The sequence below is a fragment of the Fusarium oxysporum genome, chromosome 13 (assembly GCF_000149955.1).
Source record: "Fusarium oxysporum f. sp. lycopersici 4287 chromosome 13, whole genome shotgun sequence".
NCBI classification, from domain to species: domain Eukaryota; kingdom Fungi; phylum Ascomycota; class Sordariomycetes; order Hypocreales; family Nectriaceae; genus Fusarium; species Fusarium oxysporum.
In genome coordinates this window covers 816,127-835,160 of record NC_030998.1, presented here as the reverse complement: position 1 = coordinate 835,160, position 19,034 = coordinate 816,127, and the positions used below count along the sequence as shown (strand labels likewise).

General features: G+C 48.2%; 8 protein-coding genes across 14 annotated transcripts; 3 read left to right on the top strand and 5 right to left on the bottom strand.

The window, feature by feature from the left end:
• Window positions 1–732: 732 nt before the first annotated feature.
• On the bottom strand, window positions 733–2,258 carry FOXG_12196 (guanine deaminase). Its single transcript, XM_018391938.1, has one exon. The coding sequence runs from the start codon at window positions 2,189–2,191 to the stop codon at window positions 827–829; it is 1,365 nt and encodes a 454-aa protein (XP_018250686.1). The 5' UTR covers window positions 2,192–2,258; the 3' UTR covers window positions 733–826.
• Window positions 2,259–2,402: 144 nt separating this feature from the next.
• Window positions 2,403–4,561, top strand: FOXG_12195 (uncharacterized protein). 2 transcript variants are annotated; one of them, XM_018391936.1, is made up of 5 exons: window positions 2,403–2,619; window positions 2,672–3,116; window positions 3,171–3,514; window positions 3,572–4,090; window positions 4,140–4,561. In XM_018391936.1, the coding sequence occupies exons 1-5, from the start codon at window positions 2,435–2,437 to the stop codon at window positions 4,336–4,338; spliced, it is 1,692 nt and encodes a 563-aa protein (XP_018250684.1). In that variant the 5' UTR covers window positions 2,403–2,434; the 3' UTR covers window positions 4,339–4,561. The 2 variants fall into 2 exon arrangements, with proteins under 2 accessions (XP_018250684.1, XP_018250685.1); XM_018391937.1 differs by having other exon boundaries at window positions 2,403–3,116.
• Window positions 4,431–5,778, bottom strand: FOXG_12194 (uncharacterized protein; the record flags this gene model as incomplete). The annotated part of the gene is made up of 3 exons (XM_018391935.1): window positions 5,702–5,778; window positions 4,551–5,652; window positions 4,431–4,500 (listed from the first exon to the last, which is right to left on the bottom strand). The coding sequence occupies exons 1-3, from the start codon at window positions 5,730–5,732 to the stop codon at window positions 4,431–4,433; spliced, it is 1,203 nt and encodes a 400-aa protein (XP_018250683.1). The 5' UTR covers window positions 5,733–5,778.
• A 219-nt stretch (window positions 5,779–5,997) lies between these two features.
• FOXG_12193 (uncharacterized protein) lies at window positions 5,998–7,571 on the bottom strand. Its single transcript, XM_018391934.1, has 2 exons — window positions 6,445–7,571; window positions 5,998–6,386 (listed from the first exon to the last, which is right to left on the bottom strand). The coding sequence occupies exons 1-2, from the start codon at window positions 7,507–7,509 to the stop codon at window positions 6,138–6,140; spliced, it is 1,314 nt and encodes a 437-aa protein (XP_018250682.1). The 5' UTR covers window positions 7,510–7,571; the 3' UTR covers window positions 5,998–6,137.
• Window positions 7,572–7,794: 223 nt separating this feature from the next.
• FOXG_12192 (uncharacterized protein) lies at window positions 7,795–9,698 on the top strand. Of its 2 annotated transcripts, XM_018391932.1 has the most exons (5): window positions 7,795–8,001; window positions 8,047–8,819; window positions 8,871–9,076; window positions 9,129–9,309; window positions 9,362–9,698. In XM_018391932.1, the coding sequence occupies exons 1-5, from the start codon at window positions 7,849–7,851 to the stop codon at window positions 9,615–9,617; spliced, it is 1,569 nt and encodes a 522-aa protein (XP_018250680.1). In that variant the 5' UTR covers window positions 7,795–7,848; the 3' UTR covers window positions 9,618–9,698. The 2 variants fall into 2 exon arrangements, with proteins under 2 accessions (XP_018250680.1, XP_018250681.1); XM_018391933.1 differs by lacking the exons at window positions 9,129–9,309; window positions 9,362–9,698 and having other exon boundaries at window positions 8,871–9,114.
• Window positions 9,699–9,922: 224 nt separating this feature from the next.
• On the top strand, window positions 9,923–12,431 carry FOXG_12191 (uncharacterized protein). Its single transcript, XM_018391931.1, has 2 exons — window positions 9,923–10,061; window positions 10,117–12,431. The coding sequence occupies exon 2, from the start codon at window positions 10,445–10,447 to the stop codon at window positions 12,293–12,295; it is 1,851 nt and encodes a 616-aa protein (XP_018250679.1). The 5' UTR covers window positions 9,923–10,061; window positions 10,117–10,444; the 3' UTR covers window positions 12,296–12,431.
• A 1,544-nt stretch (window positions 12,432–13,975) lies between these two features.
• On the bottom strand, window positions 13,976–15,556 carry FOXG_20687 (uncharacterized protein; the record flags this gene model as incomplete). 5 transcript variants are annotated; one of them, XM_018400980.1, is made up of 3 exons in its annotated part: window positions 13,976–14,603; window positions 14,658–15,269; window positions 15,318–15,556. In XM_018400980.1, 3 exons carry the CDS (start codon window positions 15,372–15,374, stop codon window positions 14,550–14,552), a joined length of 723 nt encoding a protein of 240 aa, XP_018250676.1. The 5 variants fall into 5 exon arrangements, with proteins under 5 accessions (XP_018250676.1, XP_018250677.1, XP_018250678.1 ...); XM_018400981.1 differs by having other exon boundaries at window positions 14,658–15,267; window positions 15,318–15,470; XM_018400982.1 differs by having other exon boundaries at window positions 14,658–15,470.
• Window positions 15,557–16,357: 801 nt separating this feature from the next.
• Window positions 16,358–18,861, bottom strand: FOXG_12190 (uncharacterized protein). The gene is made up of 3 exons (XM_018391930.1): window positions 18,052–18,861; window positions 17,576–18,001; window positions 16,358–17,524 (listed from the first exon to the last, which is right to left on the bottom strand). Exons 1-3 carry the CDS (start codon window positions 18,267–18,269, stop codon window positions 16,555–16,557), a joined length of 1,614 nt encoding a protein of 537 aa, XP_018250673.1. The 5' UTR covers window positions 18,270–18,861; the 3' UTR covers window positions 16,358–16,554.
• Between the last annotated feature and the right edge of the window lie 173 nt (window positions 18,862–19,034).

Below are 19,034 nucleotides of genomic sequence, written 5' to 3'. Positions count from 1 at the left end.
CCACGATCCGAGAAATGATATTACCACGAAGTGACTCAGAGGCTCAAAAAACATATAAGTATTTTCGTATCCCGCTTGGTCCTCCCCAACCTTCAACCTTTCATACTCTTGATAATCAATTTATCCTGACAAGATATCGGAACTAATCTTGAAAACAACTTAACAATCATATCCCTTAGTATTGCAATAACTATGTGCGTTACTACAGATGTATACCACTTCGGCTCCTGCCACCACCTTTTGTTCAAGACTGAGGTCAAGAAAGAATGTGAGCACAAGCTTAAAGGAGAACCAGGTTGCGTGGAGACAAGGGACCACGTGAGTCTGGAGACTAGCATCTTATGCGATCCATGTAAGAAGCTCGAGGAGGAACTAAAGAAGAAGGCTGCGGAGGGCAATTATTAGTGTCGAGTTTTGGTCTGCAGCAGGTCAGCTTTCAGTATCTCGAACATAGCTAGCATGCCCGAAAATAAAATCATGCCATAAAATAGAATAGGTTAAGTGCGAAAAGTGAACCTCTGCAGCATGCCGCGTGCTTGAGGTTGAGGGACGAAGGTGAGGCTGAAGGGTAGCCATGTGTTAGTGGCGTTAGGGGAGGCAAATAAGACTTATGTAGACCGTCGTAATCTTCGGGGTTCTTTGATGAGTATACTTTCATACCCTTCCTCAATGTCTGGAGCTTTCCTGCTCCCCGAGGCAGGCGGTAGTGATGATCTGTTAAGACGAGTCGCTGTGAGCATGAGGGCATAAATGATTGATTGATGCGTCACAATCTTGTATACAGGGTCTTTTATTAACCCTATGAAGATCCTAGAGACTGTCGGAACTAATTGTACTCTTGGCTACCTGCCACTCTGCGGCCCTTGACAAATACCTGTGCCACATTCCTGTCATCACCCGTCATAACATACTTCTCAAACAATCCTCTCAGTGAGTCTTCCTCCTCTCTTGGAGTCATAGCAGACTGTAGTCCTGTCGTGGTAGTCACCCAAATAGCATCGAACTCCTTACCAATTTCAAAGTTTCCGATCTTGTTTTCGAGACATAGGACCTTGGCGCCCCCCATAGTTGCGAGGTAGAATACTTCCTCAAGTGAAAGAGCCTTGTCTTCGCCCTTGGACATAACCTCGCGGGCATTTGAAGCTATCATCGCTTGTCTGATGACTGCTAACATCTGAGATGCCCAGCCGCCTCCACTATCGGTACCAAGACCGCATTTAATTCCGCGACGGAGGAAATCGCGGATAGGTGCTACCATGAAACCACCGCCGACTGTCATGTTGGCAATGGGACAGTGGGCGATGCCACATTTCAGTGCTTCAAGACGTTCCTTTTCGTAGTCGGTCATGATGGTGCAGTGAGCAAGGATGCTGCGCTTGTTAAGAAGTCCGTAACTCTCATACAAATCAGCCTCGCTCCCTTTGAACTGCGGGAAGAGCTCCTTGGTGAAATCAATTTCTTGCTGGGCTTCGTTGAAATGTGTTTGCATGGCCAGAGTATCATCTGCCTGTACCATATCACCAAGCCCACGAAGAAGTTCGTCAGTGCAGCAGATTGCGAATCTTGGCGTAACAACCGGCTTCACCAACCCCTCTTCACCGTCTCCAGCGGGGCTCAGGGCACGAATATGAGCAATGCACTCCTTGGTCTCGCGAAGAGAGTCCCCTGCACTTTGCTCACGAAGATAATCTGGTGCATTTCTGTCCATGTTACATTTTCCGACAAACGCGCGCTGGCCTTTCGCGTGACATATATCCGCTAGAATGCGCGTCGCTTCAGCGTGACGGGAGCCATAGTACGAAGCAGTCGTGATTCCCTGTCGCAGAAAGTCCTGAACGGTATGTTCATACATCTTTTTCGCGTACTGTGGATCAGAGAAGCGCGCTTCGAAGGGAAACGTCACCTGGTCGAGCCAATCGAGGATGTGAAGGCCTTGGCCAAGACCCCGCATCGGCCATTGAGGAGCGTGATTATGAGTGTCGACGAATCCCGGAATCAGAAATTCACCATGAGAAAGAGTATGGATTTTGGCATCTGAGGGAAACGCATCTTTGGGGACATCGGCAGGGTTCTTCCAAAATCCTGTGATGACGCCGTTGCTGATGATGAGAGTTGCATCGTCAACAAATTCCAGAGTTTGGAGGTCAAGAGAGTGAATAGCTGCACCGCGGAACACCACGAGAGATGGCATCTTGAATAATTGAAACGAGACGTTAACACACAGTAAAGGGAAATAGAGAAGAGTGTAGGTTGATCTTCATATGCTTACATTGGAAAGCTCAAATGCCGTGGGGCAGCTCTGATAAGCGTCACGTCCGCGTATAACTATCCAATCACAACGCAGGTGATTATCGGGTCAGCTCGGTTGAGTTTGAGACCAGGCCCCCCTCATTCCTCACCACCTAACCTTTGTGATACCTTTGAGGGAGTCAGTATGGAGCATCGTTCAAGTGATGCAGTGGCCCTTCGATCGACGCAGCGAGCGCCGCGGAGTTGCCTGTCATGCTCATCTCGTAAAGTCAAATGCGATAAATCTGTTCCTTGCTCACGGTGCATCAAGCGTGGCCAGGCTGAATCATGTGTCAGGGAAATGGTCCTTATTCGCGGCCAGGTGACCACGTCTGTGAATCATCCTCATTTTGTTTTTTTATTGAAGCTGATAAGATAACAGATGGCAAGGCGGTCCCGAAACTCCAACATACCAAGAGCTCAAGGAAGAGAATCACCGTCTACGACGAGAGATCATGGCACTCAAGTCGCGGGAAGGCCGCCAACCAACCATGAATGTTGCACAGGCTCAACAATTCGAAAACTCACTGGATGATGTAGAGTACACCCCAGGTGAGCTTGATGATGGCTTATGGGAAAGCCTTGCCTCGGAATCCAACATCGACAGGTCATCTGTATTGAACTGGGCGGATATCATACTGCCCGATGAAGATACTAGCAAGAAACTTGTAGAATTTGACAGGACGTGGAACTCTTGGGTACATTATGCCCTGGAGTATCCTCAGTTCAAGGACGAATGTGACCATTTTGTCGGCAGTCTAGAGAAAGCTTTAGCACTCGATAAGGCTGACGTTTCATGGCTCGCTCTCTACTTCAGTGTCCTCAGTGTAAGTTGAGATATGTCTGACAGGTACCAGTAAAACTACTGACGGGCGGTGCAGACAGCACTTTTGATGATGGAAGACAATGAAGCTCAAAGTCTGCAGCTACCGAATGACCTTCCCATGGAACAGGTGTCTCGAAATTGGTACGACGCTGCCATATTCTGTCTACACAAAGCAGACTTCCTGCGAGTCGCCAATGTACACAATGTACAAGCAATAGCTGTTCTGTGCATGACCTTCAACAACCGTGGAGATTCGGAGATGGGTCATCACTTGCGAGTTTCTGCGATTCGGATCGCCCAAACTCTACGCTTAGGTCAAGATAATGACAAAAGAGAAGGACAGCACCTCAGCATTGAAGCAGAGCGTCGTCTATGGTGGACGCTAGTAATCTGCGAGTGGTAAGGTTACATGTCATCAATATGGCTCCAAAGGCTGATTACTTGCTTTACAATCAGGTTGAACTTGACGCATCAATCACCAGTTATAGACGAATCCGACTCCAAAGTCCCCCTACCATCGATTCCCCATCCCGCGCCACAGGGAGGTCTTGTAGACCCCGTCCACTATCACATCTTCATGGCTCGGACATCCCAAGTCATATACACATTTCGCATATCACTGAAATACGGCTCAAAGTCACTGAATAGTGTTGTCGACATCGTCAAGGCTGCGGATGAGGGGTTAGCAAGTATCATTGACACGTTGCCTAGCCACTTGCAACCCGAGAGTGACTCAGCCACTAACACAGACATACAAGCCCTGGAGACTACTCAACCGTGGATCAAATGGCAGCGCTACGACTTGACTCTCGTGCTGTTGCACCTTAGAATGCACATCAACCACGTTCTCCAAAACCAGTGGCTATCATCTCCCGAGGAATATCATTGGGCACGAACAGTCAGCGTCACGTCTGCCATGAGCCTCATTTGGATTAATCGAAGCTGGGACCAGCCAGCTTCAACCAGAAAGCAGTGGTAAGACAACCCCACCCCTGAGCTCCCTGGCAGCATACTGAATCATAAGGGCACTCTCGTATCATATTTACTCTTCCGCTATGTTTCTGCTGCGGGAATTCCAAAGTACCAGCTCGAAGGACAACCGGGAGTACCTCGAGGCTATTGAAGCTGGGCTTGTCTTGCTCGACGCTGTTGAGTCACATAACCTACTAGCTCGCCATGCTGCTCGAGTCTTGAGGCAAAGGATAAATGAAGCTGTTACATGAATGGATTTCAGGTTTTGAGAATTTGTTAAACTATCCATCTTGTTATAGATACTAGGCGGCTTGACTTGGCAACTTGTCATAAAGCAACAAGCTCAGGGAAGAACTTTGGCATCTTTCAGTGTATCGAAAACCTTGCTCAGGCCCTCCCAACTATCCTCATATCTTATTCAACATTAGCAAGACTCAGCATTTCCGAAAGGCGTTCAACTTACCCAGTCCAACCAAGCTTTCGCGCTTTGCTCATACTAATCACGAGATCATAATTCCTGCCCAGCACAAAACCGAGGAATCCCCACGTAGCCTCTTCCAGTGCTTTCTCATCCAAGCCCTCTCGCTTAGCGAGTTTCTTCCAAGCTTCCTTGACCTCCGACTGCTGGCTCCACTTCACCAAATCGATGGTCTGCTCCATCTTGCCTGGTGTGGTGATACCTTTGAGTCCCGACTTCTCCTCATGCAAGCTGATGGGAGGTACGAGATTTAAATCTGTAGATGAGCTCAACGAGTGAGATTGCTGGAATTGGGAGGCATCAACCTTCATCCCGAATCGTTCTGCGACTTTAGGCCATAGGCTCTGCCAACTCTCAACATCACCATTGACGACGTTGAAAGCCTCATTGGCAGCCGAAGATTCGAGCACGACCCATTCACAAAACTTTGCATGAAGGTCGGCGCTTGTGAAACAGTCAAATCCAGTGTAGAACCTCTCAGATCCAGGGAAGACAAGATCTTTACCAAGCTCTTTGCCGGTTGCCGCGTAGATGCCAACTGCCGTTGCAAGATTCATGAAGTTTCCTCGCGCATAGCCAATGACATCATTGGGATAGGTCACATTCCAGCTAACACGGCCGTTGGACTTGTCGCAGAATTTCTTCAGGATATCCTGCTGACGGTAGTAGAAATTGGGCGGAAAAGTTGACTGGTCAGTCTGCCAAGGATCAGACTCAAGCATAGGATTCTTGACAGGTCCGAGATGGACACCATACTGCTTCGCGCCCGTCACTAGTAGGAATCTCTTGAGTCTCTTGTCAATGCCGTTCTTGACGAGGGCATCTAGGAAGGCTTGTAACATATCGCCATTGACATCCCAGTTCTTCTGTTCATCTGCCTCCTGGAGGTAAGCGGCAAAGAAGACGTATTCAGCCGTGATACCCTGCAGGTTCTTGGCTACCTCATCGGCGTTCCCGGTGAGGTCGATGTGTCTGTGCTCAACATTGGAAGGGAACTCTTCTTTCTGAGAGCGCGAGAGGGAGTAGACTTTGCTCCATTTCTGGGGGTTTTGACCCAGCTGATGAACGATTTCACGTCCAAGAATGCCTATTACGATGGTGAGAAAGACAGCTACCAAGCTGGGGATACCACGTACCTGTCGCTCCGACAACAATGGCGGTAGACATGTTTCAGTGTTAGTTTTAGGTAAGATTAATGTAATTTGGATTCAAAGATTTTTTGTGATTCTGAATCACAAGAGAATGTTCTATTTGTGATAGGCTTATGTGCTGACGTTCTTCGCGACGGACCAATTGATGATATCAGTCATACATCATTCTCCTCACCACCTAGACTTTGATGACGAGTTCATTACATGCACAATGCGACTCTAAATTTTGCTGATCACGGCAGATTTCAACCTTTTTCGGTTGAATTGAAGCAAATTATAAGGTGGAAGAAAGCTTGACACTAGAGTCCTAAGAGGCAAAAAAGACCAAGGCAATGTTAAAGTATTTTATGGGAGTTTAGGGTAGTTTATGATGATCTTAGCCTGCCCTTTGACCAGCTTATTTTGTCACTAGACTGTGTATTTACAGTAGGTGGAATCCGAAAGCCCTGCGTGCTTCAGCATCTAGACCATCCAGGCCCACATATCCCTTCAGTGTCCTCTCGTCCAGGTCATTCCCATCTGCGTAATCAGCAGAAGGTCGTCCTTCTAGTGTAGCAAGTAGCTGGTCTCTAACGTAGGCTTCATTCGCTGGTGTTGTAGGGCACGCAGCGATGAAGGCCACCGACGCGTTGTTCTTTCCAAGATGCTCGGTATCAACAGCATGGCAAACCTTGAAGTTACTTTTGTCAAAAAATTGCACGAAAACAATGAGAATGGAAATCACTTACATCGCAATGCCACCAGACTGTATCGCCTGGCTGTACCTCTGGCATATGAATAAGGCATTCTTCGAGCCTCAGATGAGGATGAGATAACCGACTCAGGCGTTGACTTTCTGGCTTCATAGTCCCTGGGAACCAACCGGTGGAGTCGTCAAACGTCCACTTCTCAGCGTTCATTATATAATCAGGATCCTTTGGTGGACTGAAGAAGGGTCGCAGAAGGAGGTATGCGATTACAGTCTTGACATTGGGGTATATCATAATGGTCCCTTCTCTCGGCGCCGTTGGCGTCAACGCAGTCCATCCTTGGAACGTTCGCAGCACCGAAGAGTGAGCAGGGCCCTTGTAAAGCTCTTGGTTCGCATTCTTTCTCGCATCGAGATCATAAGCATCATGATATTCTGGCCTACCGGAAAAGATCTCATCGTAGACTTTCCGGTAAGTTGGATCAGCCCAGCGACACAAACTTCCAGCATCAATATGAGGGCCTAACCCAAGGAATGGCTGGCCTGGAGCACGATCGCGAATTCCATCAAGATAAATAAGAGGATCGGGTGAGGTGTCTTCTGCAGAGTATTTCCAAATCTCATTCAGCTTTCGCTGCAGCTTCAGGTGATTTGGATGGGACCGAAGGGTGTTTTGTGTTGGTGAGTTGTACAAGACCATCATTGATGGACTCTCCTTAGGCCATGCTTGGATGGAGCCTTTGTTATCCGCGACATACGTCCTGAGGTCTGAATAAAGTGCTGTCGCGACTTCCTTGGAGACAGTGTTGCGACAGACGAACGAGCCGATTTTCTTGATCTCAGCCTGTTGCTCTGGTGAGAAGCCTTTATCGATAACTTCTAGAGTGTTGAAGATGGGGATAATGGTATTTCCCTTCTCGATAATCTCATCAGTGATGCTTTCGAGTTCTTTGCAGACCTTTATCCAGCTTCGACGAAGCGCTTCAGCGCCATACTCGCCGATAATCGCTTTCTTGACCTGCAAGAACTCAGGGTCTTTGGAGGACGCTGCATTCTCACAGATGTACTCGGGCCACGCAGGCCATTGTCGGATAGGGCCAGGCATTTCGATAGGATTAGTGGTTGAAAGAGGTTAAAATTCACGGTTCGGTGATATCCTATCCTTTTATCTCTTAGTTCAATATCATGTCTCGCCTTTCCTGCCTTGACTAGCGACGAAGTCACTAGCGGATGAGCTCGGCCGAGCTCGACCGACTTCGGCTCAGATCGTGAAGCTATTGGTCAGAACTCAATCAAATCGTTATCTCCCCAGGATCTAGATCCGATGCGGGGAGTTGCGGGCCTGATAAGACCAATTCCCTGGGTTCTGTCTTCCCCAGACTTGATAAGCCAATGATAATAAACATTTTTGTTCCAAGATATAAGATGCACCCTGTAACCGGCAATGAAGAAGAGCCCAACTCCTGGTTCGGCTCATCATTCAACGGCGACCATCTCAATCATGGCATTTGAACGAAAGCATGTCTCGAGGCTTGTGCCTGCAGATCACAAGATCCTCATGCCTCTCCTTCTGGCAGTGACCATCGTAAACTCGGCTGTACGTACGAGCCCACTTCCCTGCAGAGTCAGCTAACAACCACAGACACTGGGTTACGATTCATCCGTCATGAATGGCCTGTTGATCTTGCCGTCCTACTCCGAATACTTCCACTTGACAACCGCCACTGAAGGTCTCAACAATGCGGCCAATTGGATGGGCAGCATCTTCGGTGCTTTTCTTATGGGTCCTATTCCCGATCACTTCGGCCGTCGACGTGCAATCTACATCGCATCAATCGTAACGACAATCGGCATCATCTTACAGGCTGCTGCTCAAAACATACCCATGTTCGTGGTCGCCCGTTTCCTTGTTGGTGTTGGATCCGCTATCAGCAATGGCGCTGCACCAACTCTTCTTGGCGAGCTGCTCCCTCCACGTCGACGAGCCCGCGTTCTTGGTTTGTTCTTCTCGTGCTTCTATGTCGGCAGTTTGGCCTCAGCCATCATCAACTATGGAAGCCAAAACATCCAAAGCACATGGGCTTGGCGATTACCATCTCTCCTTCAATTTGTTCCCAGCTTGCTGGCTGTCATGATTGTTCCTTTCGTCCCAGAATCCCCCCGATGGTTGATCTCCAAGGATCGTAACGAAGAAGCACTTGAAGTTCTGGTCATTATGCAGGGGAAGGACAAGACAGACCTCCAGAAGGGCAGTGAGCAGTTGGAAGAAATCAGGACCGCAATCTTGCGCGAAGCTCAAGAATATCCTCGCAACCCCTGGAGGGAGATCATTTCCAGTGGGCCCAACAGGCGCAGACTGGCCATTCTATGCAGCTTTGGACCCATGATCAACTTGTTTGGTAACTTCATCATATCGTAAGTCATCCCGTTCTGGCAGCGGCTGATCCACCCATCTGACAATCACAGCTTCTACCTTACCAAGATTCTCAATCAAGCTGGCATTACCAACACGACTACCCAAACGCAGATCCAGGTCATCATCAACTGCTGGTCATTCGCTGTCGCTGTATTGGGTAGCTTCATGCTCGATATTCTCGGGCGCAGACTACAGACCTTCATCGGTGTTGGCGGCATGGTCGTTACCCTCTTGCTCATCGGTGGCCTTATCAAGCGTAGGTTCCAGTCTGTTTAGTCTGATGTTGCTTGCTAACCAGAAATCTTCAGGTTTCGGCGAAAGCACCAACAATTCCGCCATATATGGAACTATTGCCGTCATTTTCCTCTTCCAAGGCTTTTATGCTTTTTCGATCACGCCAATGACAAGCTTGTATCCAACCGAGGTCTCGCCATTCAAGCTACGTGCTACAGGCATTGCCATCTTCCGCATGCTTGACTCGAGTGCTGGGTATAGCAGATCTATCCCTCGTGTCTAAACCCTTACTAACAATATTATTTAGTCTTCTTGCTTCCTTTGCCATGGCCTATGCAATGGCCGATCTGGGATGGAAATTCTACTTCATCAACGCTTCATGGGACTTCATATTTCTTATCATTGCTTATTTCACCTTCGTGGAAACCAAGGGCTTGGAGCTTGAAGAGATCAATGCGAAATTCGGAGACTCGACAGTGGTTGAGGCCGTGGCGGAAGACTCCGCATCGAATGACATGGGTAGTAAGGACGAGGGCTGGACAGTGAAGATGCAGTCCCAGTAACACTAGCACAACTATTTATTCCGCCGGCTAGAATTGCTTCTATGACATACACGAACGACTCGAGAAATATTTAATTGGCTCTCTAATACCTCTTTTATGCCCCTATGGATGAGTGGAAAATATGACCTGGGCCTCTTGGCATATCCACCGGGATTTGAGTCGCTTGCCACCGGACTTCACAGCTCCTCCCACCGGGATGCAACGCAAACCCCTCACGAGCATGATGGCATTGTTTACTGACCTTCCCCATATAGATCGGATCTCCCTTCTCCGCACCTGTAGTTCCTGACATAGGACAAGCTTCATCTCGCATTCACCCTACATTGGCGCGGTAGTCTAAACTAAGCATAATGTCTGGGCTCTGCACTATCACCGCAACAAGTATTGAGCTGCCATACAAATTCGTATCTTGAAGTACTGGCGCGCTACTACATTCGAGACATCGTATGTTCCCCAGAGTTTGCGGTTCGGGTCGCTTCATGTTGATCACTTTATTTAGAGCAGCATTGGTGCGCGTATTTCGTCCAATTAATCACAAGCAGGCGTTTCGTGTTTCTCATTTGTGGAACAGAAATCTCGTGGCAGATCACCAGTCAAAGCATCGGCTAAATGCCGTATGGAAGTTCCCCCGGATCTGCAGATGTAACATTAAACTTGGCGCTCCAATGAATGTGAGAGCTCAGGCCTAATTGAACAGGTGATATGGGGTAGGGAGTTTTCTGAGTCCGAGTTCTATGGAGATCGATGTAATGGATATATAAACAGCTGCTGATCCGGCGTAACATCCGCTTCATCAAGCCAGCCGATCAACCAAAACCAGCTTCATCATGGTCATGGTCAAAGCCTCTGCCCTTTTTATGGGTCTTTTGTCCCTAATTCTTCCTGTCAACGGCCAAGCTGTCAACGACGTGGCGGATGCATTCGATTTGACTCAAGTCTCCCTCACTGATAGTCGATGGATGGACAATCAGAACCGAACATTGAACTATCTTCTATCGGTTGACCCCGATCGTCTCCTCTACGTGTTCCGCAAGAACCACGGCGTCGATACAAAAGGTGCACAGACAAACGGCGGCTGGGATGCACCCGACTTCCCCTTTCGAAGCCACGTCCAAGGTCATTTTCTTTCAGCCTGGACACAGTGCTACGCTTCCGCTGGAGTCAAAGAATGCGGCTCTCGAGCTACATACTTTGTCCAGGAGCTCGCGAAATGCCAAGCCAACAACGCAAAGGCAGGCTTCAACAAGGGATATCTCTCTGGCTTTCCAGAGTCGGATATCACCAAGGTTGAGGACAGGACTCTGAGCAACGGCAATGTTCCCTACTACGCTATCCACAAGACCCTTGCTGGACTTCTGGACGTTTATCGCCGTCTGGGTGACCAGACCGCTAAAGACACTATGCTCTCGCTTGCTAGTTGGGTTGACACGCGCACCTCGAAGCTGAGCTACAACCAGATGCAGAGCATGCTGCAGACTGAGTTTGGTGGAATGAATGAAGTCCTCGCCGATATCGCGTTCTACACCAAAGACGCAAAGTGGCTCAAGGTTGCTCAGCGCTTTGACCATGCTGTCATCTTCGACCCTCTGCAACAGAACGTTGACAAACTTTCTGGCCTGCACGCCAACACCCAACTTCCCAAGTGGATCGGTGCTCTGCGCGAGTACAAGGTCGGTGGTGATAAGAAGTACCTCGACATTGGCCGCAACGCATGGAACATGGTCGTCAACAAGCACACCTACGCCATTGGTGGAAACAGTCAGGCCGAGCACTTCCGAGCTCCCGATGCTATTGCTGGGTTCCTCACAGACGATACTTGCGAGGCCTGTAACAGCTACAACATGCTGAAACTCACTCGTGAGCTTTGGGCCTTGAACCCAACTGACGCTTCATACTTTGACTTCTATGAGAAGGCCCTGTTGAACCACCTCCTTGGTCAGCAAGACCCCAGCAGTGATCATGGACATGTTACGTACTTCACGCCTCTCAAGGCAGGTGGCCGTCGCGGAGTTGGTCCTGCTTGGGGTGGCGGTACCTGGAGTACTGACTACAACTCTTTCTGGTGCTGTCAAGGTACAGGAGTCGAGACCAACACCAAACTCATGGACTCGATCTACTTTCACACTTCTGATACTCTCTACGTCAACCTCTTCACTCCTTCGAAGCTCAATTGGTCCCAGAAGAAGGTTTCTGTCACTCAGACAACTGACTTCCCTGAAAGCGATACATCAACATTCAAGATCTCTGGTGATACTAGCGAATGGACTCTTGCAGTCCGCATCCCATCTTGGACCTCTAGAGCCTCCATCAAGGTCAACGGCCAAGCTGCGAATGTGGCCATTCAGCCCGGCAAGTACGCTCTGATCAAGAGACAGTGGAAGTCTGGAGATACTGTCACAGTTCAACTCCCCATGAGCCTGTACACTGTTACCGCCACCGACGATCAGACCTTGGGTGCAATTGCTTTTGGTCCAGTCATTCTGGCTGGTAACTATGGACAGTCTACCCTAAACGGCAACCCTACGATTGACCTGGCAAGTATCAAGCGAAAGGATAACACTGATCTGATATTTGGAGCTACTTCTGGTGGAAAGGTTGTCGAGTTGGGTCCTTTTTATGATGCTCAGGGATTCAACTATGCTGTTTACTGGAAGCTTAGTGGCAAGCTTTCAGGTTGATTGGTTCTATACTGGGCTTGGGGGACATTGAAACTTCGTGGTAGTTATAAATCGAGGGAGCGAGGCGCATGAGGAAGTAGCTGGGATCTTTTCTTTAGATTGTAGTTCGAATATATAAAGGAAACTTATCATCGCAGAGCTTCGGACTCAATACCCAGAAAATGGCCTATTAACATGTAGTGTGAGCTTTTCAAAGCGATGGAAGACTCACAACATTGGCTACTAAGAGCTCAGTTATGTCAGGGGCTTGTTTCCTGCGAGTTTGCTCTCCAAGACATACGACTTTTGACATAACTTTTAATCAATCGTTACCACATTGAGAATTTGTTTACATTTGGCGTCTGAACCAACTCTGTGCAGGTAAAGCGGCCGTGTGAAAGGGCCTAAGCACTTTTTGACGGCTGATATGGCAAACGGCTCTATCAATGCACCTGCAGCAGAGTAATTTCACTCCTAACCATAAAGGCGACCGTCGATTCTCTATTTTGGTAAACTGAAATTCTCAAAAACTGTCTCCCGTTACTTCCGCTTCTGCAGAATCACGCTGCAGTGGCCTGTATGGAGCTGCATGGTAATCGTTAACATGGCGTACACCCGCTCTCATCCCCATGACCTAGCCTTTTTGACTGACGGCTACTTCATCCTCACGGCAGCACGCCTTCATCGTCTATGGCGGCTCCCCTTCACTCCAGAAGATGTGCCTTCCCTATCACCCAAGTTGAGATCTCAGGTTCAAAAGGGTCAATGAAAGTGAGGGTTTGGGGTCTACCATCGAGGAATGGGCTAAGCGACCGAGGATGTCTATGGCAACGAGTCTTGACCATAGGATCTACTTTCATGAACCCCTACGGATCAAAACAAATGAGTGGATGGTTTCAGAAATGGAAAGTCCTTGAGCCGCTCATAGAAGAGCCTTGGTTGTCCAACGAATGTTTTTAAAAGATGGGACTTTACTGGCTACATGCTCACAAGAGGTTCGACTTTCCCAATGATTTAACGATGGCGACTAAGTTTTTGACTAGGGAATACTTCGACTCGCAGAGGATGCCACTTTGAATAGTGCTAAGTTATAAGAGCTGGGACAGATCCCTCTGAAAGATCAGGCATTATTACAGTGAGCCTCGAAGCCTTCTGGCTCTTGATCTATACGTTTCATGGCGGGACATAGAGCGAAAAGTATACTCTTCCAGAACAACGTTTCTTTGTGTGGTGTAATAACGATACTGGAATGCTTAAGAACGAACACTATCTCGAAGGCAGTTCGCCTAGGAATTAAGACCACTCGACTCGTGTTCATCGTCTGCGTGGTAATTCCAGTCGCTCAATGACGATATTGAGTCAAAGTTACAAAACGAGTCCATAGAGGTGATGCGGCTTCCTTACCCTGTTATATACATGGTCAGTTTTAGATAGAGTCATAACGGCTCTGCAATTCTTATCAGCAGTGCTTATTTATTTTCAAGTCAGGCCGAAAGGATGCATCTTTTACCCACCTATTGCAAGGAACTATCCTCCAACTAGATGCTAGTGCTTACCTCACTATCAATTCCAGGTTTGATGAGCCGCTCAGCAGTTGAACTGAAGCTAGTTTAGGGACGTTACGCAGTTGTAGGTAGCGAATAGCGAACAGCGAGCGGGTACGTAGCTCACTCCGAGTTGCACCCTTCGGTATCTAGGTGTCTCCTCTCCCTACTGAGCCCTTTACAAGCCACTATAGAGTTAGAAACGTCCGACTCGACCAGATATGATATCCCAATCCTTATTTCAGGCAGTGGGAACAGAGTTGAGGATGTTCAATAGCATTGATGTACCTGGAGCATTTTCTACCCCCTGTTCGCTGATACAAGTGCTCTGCCTAAGGAGCTTCTCTCGTGACATTTGATGATCATACAAAATCATCCTGAAATGCAATCACCTTCATTTCCCAGTCACAAGCTACTCTCTACATGTGTAATAGTAATACATGAATTTGACTCATATCTCGCAACTCGGTAGGCCATAATCAAGCATCAATCTAAGAGAAATTCACTCACTTTCAGTCGGAGTGTCCCACTCGAAAAGACCTTGCCAGATTTTAAGCCTTATTGATGCACCAGCTCCGTCTGTATCTCTCTAACCCACGATATCGCCAATATCCGACACCACTGTATCTCGGCATTGCAGACTGCTTCTCAGCCATCCAAGCCACCAGAAGAGCAAGGTTCAACGCAAAAGGTCTGGGGATTCAAATGAGGCGGGATTCGTAGTCTTTGTATCATAAAGTTTTGCTTATTGAATCGTAGTATGGGGCACGATACGGGAGATTTGTCTGGCCGGGGAAAGTATGAGCCACGGCTGCTTGATCAGAAAATCTGGAACCTACATTGAAGCGCGACTGTATTAGGCAAGAGGAAACAGATGTTGGGGATAGTGGCTTTGGTGTGTTCCAAAGTCCAGAGCCTAGCGAGTGTGTGATGGGTGAGGGTGTTAAATGAGGCGAATGGGAGTAGAATAGCGGGTTTTGTATTGTTGGATATACGATCTGAGGTGTGTCTTTGAGTTGGCTGTGCTCTGGTGGGGAGCTTGTTATGAACATATCCTGTTGGTCGAAGGAAAATGGCATGCCGATTGGTAAGTTCTGTAACCCTGATGGACTTGCTGAATCTTGTGAACATCGTCGTGTATCCGAGTCGTCGTCCCCATAATCAGGCGATTTCTCTTCATGCCGCTCATTCGACCTCGTCTCTTCAGGATCTCCGGCTTCGTTCGCCAAGACAAGAACCTGTGTGATAACATCCTGCACATCGGCCGCTAAGGCAGGATATTGTTTCAACACCTCTTCTTGCAACATCTTATCCGCAAAGTCCACAATCACCGTACTCATTCTCTCAACCACGCCTTCGAGTCGCTTAAGTCTCTGCACCCTCGCCGCTTCAGCAGCCTGTCTTCGTTTTCGAAATTGTTGTTGTGCCTCTCTGTTTCGTTCCCGTCGGCTCTGGACGTATTAGACTCGGGCAAGTTGACATAAAAGCATCTTAATTACCTTGCTTGCATCAGTGCCCATTGGACCAAGATAATTCGGACTTTTTGACTCGGGCATCGTGTTGTTGTGTGTTACGTAAATCGAGATGCAAATATTATAGAATTAGTCCGAAATTGTTCTGGTTCGGGACGACTGACAAGTGCGATATGTATGATTATGAGCTGCCAGAGAAACATAAGTAGACTCGAAGCCCGGTAAAGAAAAGGCCCATTTTGTGTGGCGGAGTCGACAGACAGGATGACCCCAATATTTCCGATACACCCAACCTATTCTACTAAGAGACCCATGCAATGATGATCTGACTTGCCAAGTCAGCAACTTTAACGTTAAAATGATGACAGAGGAGCGTTTATTCCACCCGAACCGGTTAGTAGTCATCTTACTCCAACCTTACATCTAGAATTTACAATTCCAAGATTCATTTACAAGACTCCATCCTTCTGCGTTTTAAGCTCTGCCTCATCACCGGCTGCTTCCGATTTGGGGAATTATGCCAAGCTGGCTGACTGTACCCATGCAAGTTTGTTGGCGAGCTAAATTGCCTTCATAGTAAGCCGCGATTCGCGAGACATCAAGAGCGAATAGCGAGACACAATTCTTGTCATGAAATTGAGTTTGTTCTCCGCCTTTTTCGTGGGAGCAAATTCTGGTGCCTGCTCCCTGCCACTTAGAGCTCCAGATTTTACCTCATTCTCGTAGTTTCTTATTGCCGATGTGGTATGGCACATAGAATCTGACCATATATACTAGGGTCTCAGCAGTCTAGAACCTCTACAACCAATGGCACTGGCAGAAATACGAGGCAAGCTTGGTACCCGCTTGTTCTGCTATGACGGCACTCAGCTATTTGCATGACGGCGACGTAAGCTTTCGGAGATAAATGTTCTGCCTTGATTCGGCAGAGCTGAATGCATACGCAATACGACGAGCTAAGGCGCTTAGGCAGCCTCTTAAGAAGAGGTAAAACCGGGTTTCACTAGCCGACCCACCGCCGCAAATAAAACAAATCCACTGGTGGCTATGTCCAGAGCATCGGCCGCCTTTGTGGCTTTTCTGATCAACCCTGGTCCGACAACTGATCGCTTCAATATTTCGGATATAAGGCTTGGCTGCATGATACTTGGGACTCTGCTGAAATAGCTCGATCACCTTGTTTGGCTTTTACAACCTGACATCATCTCCCAAGTGTGCAGAAGCTTCAGTCTTGTTGATAGTTCTGTGCCTATCGCTATCAAAACTACTTCACATACACAGCATCCAGCACCGTCTGAAACCCCTTCTCAACTTCCTGCCTTCGCACATTTCCCTTTGTCGCTGTTCTGGGAAGAGTCCCCTGTGGAACAACAACTATGTATCGCGTGTGATCGACTCGCTCATGCGTATACCTTCGCCTATGAAATGGAGTGATCCTCTTCAGAATATCCTCCTTCAGCTGCTGCATCGAATCCCCATTATCAGTACCGTTAGCGCTTGTTAGACACTCTTCCTTTGGCTCAACAATTATAGTAGGACAAGGGCGTCCGACACCGACGGCAACCACTGCGCTCACAAGATCCTCGCCACAGGTCTCCATGACATTAGATTCTATAGACATGGTATCGCATCGCAGGGAGGCTTCCATCTTGATCCAGTTGTCGTTGCGTCCCCTGAAAAGATACTTGCCAGGCTTGACCTCAACGAACAAGTCGCCTGAATGAAATTTGCCATCGGCAGATCTAAAGCTGGTGACTGGGCAGTTGGGCGCCTCTGGGGGCACAACTAGCTCAAGTAGCTGCTCACCTGACGCCAGCGTCTCTCCGATGGGGATAAACTCATTTTTGGCAGTAGGGGTGCACTCAAGGTAGTCGTCGTTCTTCCTAGCATCTGTCATCAAAGCCATGCCCATTTCTGTGGAACCGAAGATATTGAACATTGGAATTCCTTGTTTCCGTGCCCACTCCAAATCTGCAACGTCGAGGCTCAAGCCACCAGAGCCTGCGTTGTCAATCTTTTTGAGAGAAGCGAGGAGGGATGCATCTTTGCGAGCTTCACTGAACAACGCAGATAGAGCAGGCGGGAACATGCATACACATGTCAAGCCATGCTCATCAAGCATCGTGCGCACTTCAGCGACTGGAGCAGGAAGAGTGCTCGGGATGATGATGCATGAGCCCTCTTTCGCTGCGATCCAGCTGAGGGCAGATCCAGCAAGGTGGCAGAAGCTTCCCCTGCCAGTGCATTAGTATACTGCAACTGAGAGACCCTCTAGTAAGACTTACATGTGGACACTAATCATCCTCTCCCTCTTCTTGTTCGACCTCTGCTCAAAGAATGTTGACATATCCAAGGTGTAGTTCATCCATCGTGCAGTAACAGGTACCAACTTTGGTATGCCTGAAATCGAGCCAGACGTGTGATAAATGAAGAGCTCATCATCGTCATTGCTGGGATGCCAAGGGGTCACAGGCAGTTGTTCTGTATCCGTGTCGAATTGGATGGCGCCGGCTGGGAATGTCGGCACTGGGCTATCCTTCAAGAGAGAAGTGTTGTCTGGCTCATGCAATAAAGCCACAGCGTTGGACTTCTGCAGGAGCTCATAGATGACAGTAGGATCTGTCATGCGCAGAGATAACAGCTGAGGGATGTATCCTGCCCAGTTGAGACCCTGGATATGGACGGTATCGGAGTAGGCATAACCCCTCAACCTAAATGGGGAATCAGCTGATGATGTAGTTTCATGATCACACCGACTCACCAGACACCGACAACAGCCCTGTCTCGAACGCCTAGGCTAGAAAGCTTGTCCTTCCAATACTTTGCCGTCTGTTTGACATCCCTCTCAAACTGAGCAAAGGAAACGTCTTTGAACTTTGTGCCTTGGGGAGACTGCTCTGGGATTTTGAAAAGTGCCAGATCTGGATGCCTTTTGACGCTCGCTTGAAGCTCAGAAGCTGGAGTCTTAAAAGTACTCATGATTGTCGATTATCTTGCTATTGCTGATGAGTAACAACCCAACTACTATAGAAACCAACTGCCCTTTTATAGTCATCTACTCCATCGACTGCCGCTCAATATGCCTCCGGATAGATCGGTACGGCCCGTATATCTCCTCGCCATTAATCTTCCTAAGCGGGAACAAGATCATCGAAAGGGTGCACCCGCATACACGGGTATGCATCGGAGGTGCCAAGGCCCCAGTGATCTCCATTGAAAGGTTCCAGAATGGGACGAGTTGCGATCTCTGAAACGGTCGAAAATCACGCGCATACCCATAAATTAGCTGCCGAAAGTCTATTCAAGAGCTCTAATTCCTCCTATAGGATGCTCATATTAGGCGCTCGATGCGGTGTGGTTTTCGCATAATTAACAGATGCGGCTATGGTGACCCTTTTTCGGTTTCCATTACGTATGGGAAATATGATGATGATGGTTTCACGACGTCTCCTTGCCTTGCCGTATAACCGAGAGAGTGATCGGGAAATAGAATATTTTCCGGGTGGATTATCTGTACCCACTGACTCAAGATGTGACATAGCTTGAGTCAGGAAGATGGGCCAGAAGGGATTGAATCCTTGAATAGCATGTAGGTCCATAGTAGTAGTACTCCACCAACGCGGTCGACCTAAGAATAACCTGAGAACAATAAAAACATATCCATGGAAAATAGATCAATTGCTTCCTTTCCGCGGACAAAGTTTCAATCTTGATTGTGATTACTGACAACTCTGGTTGATTACC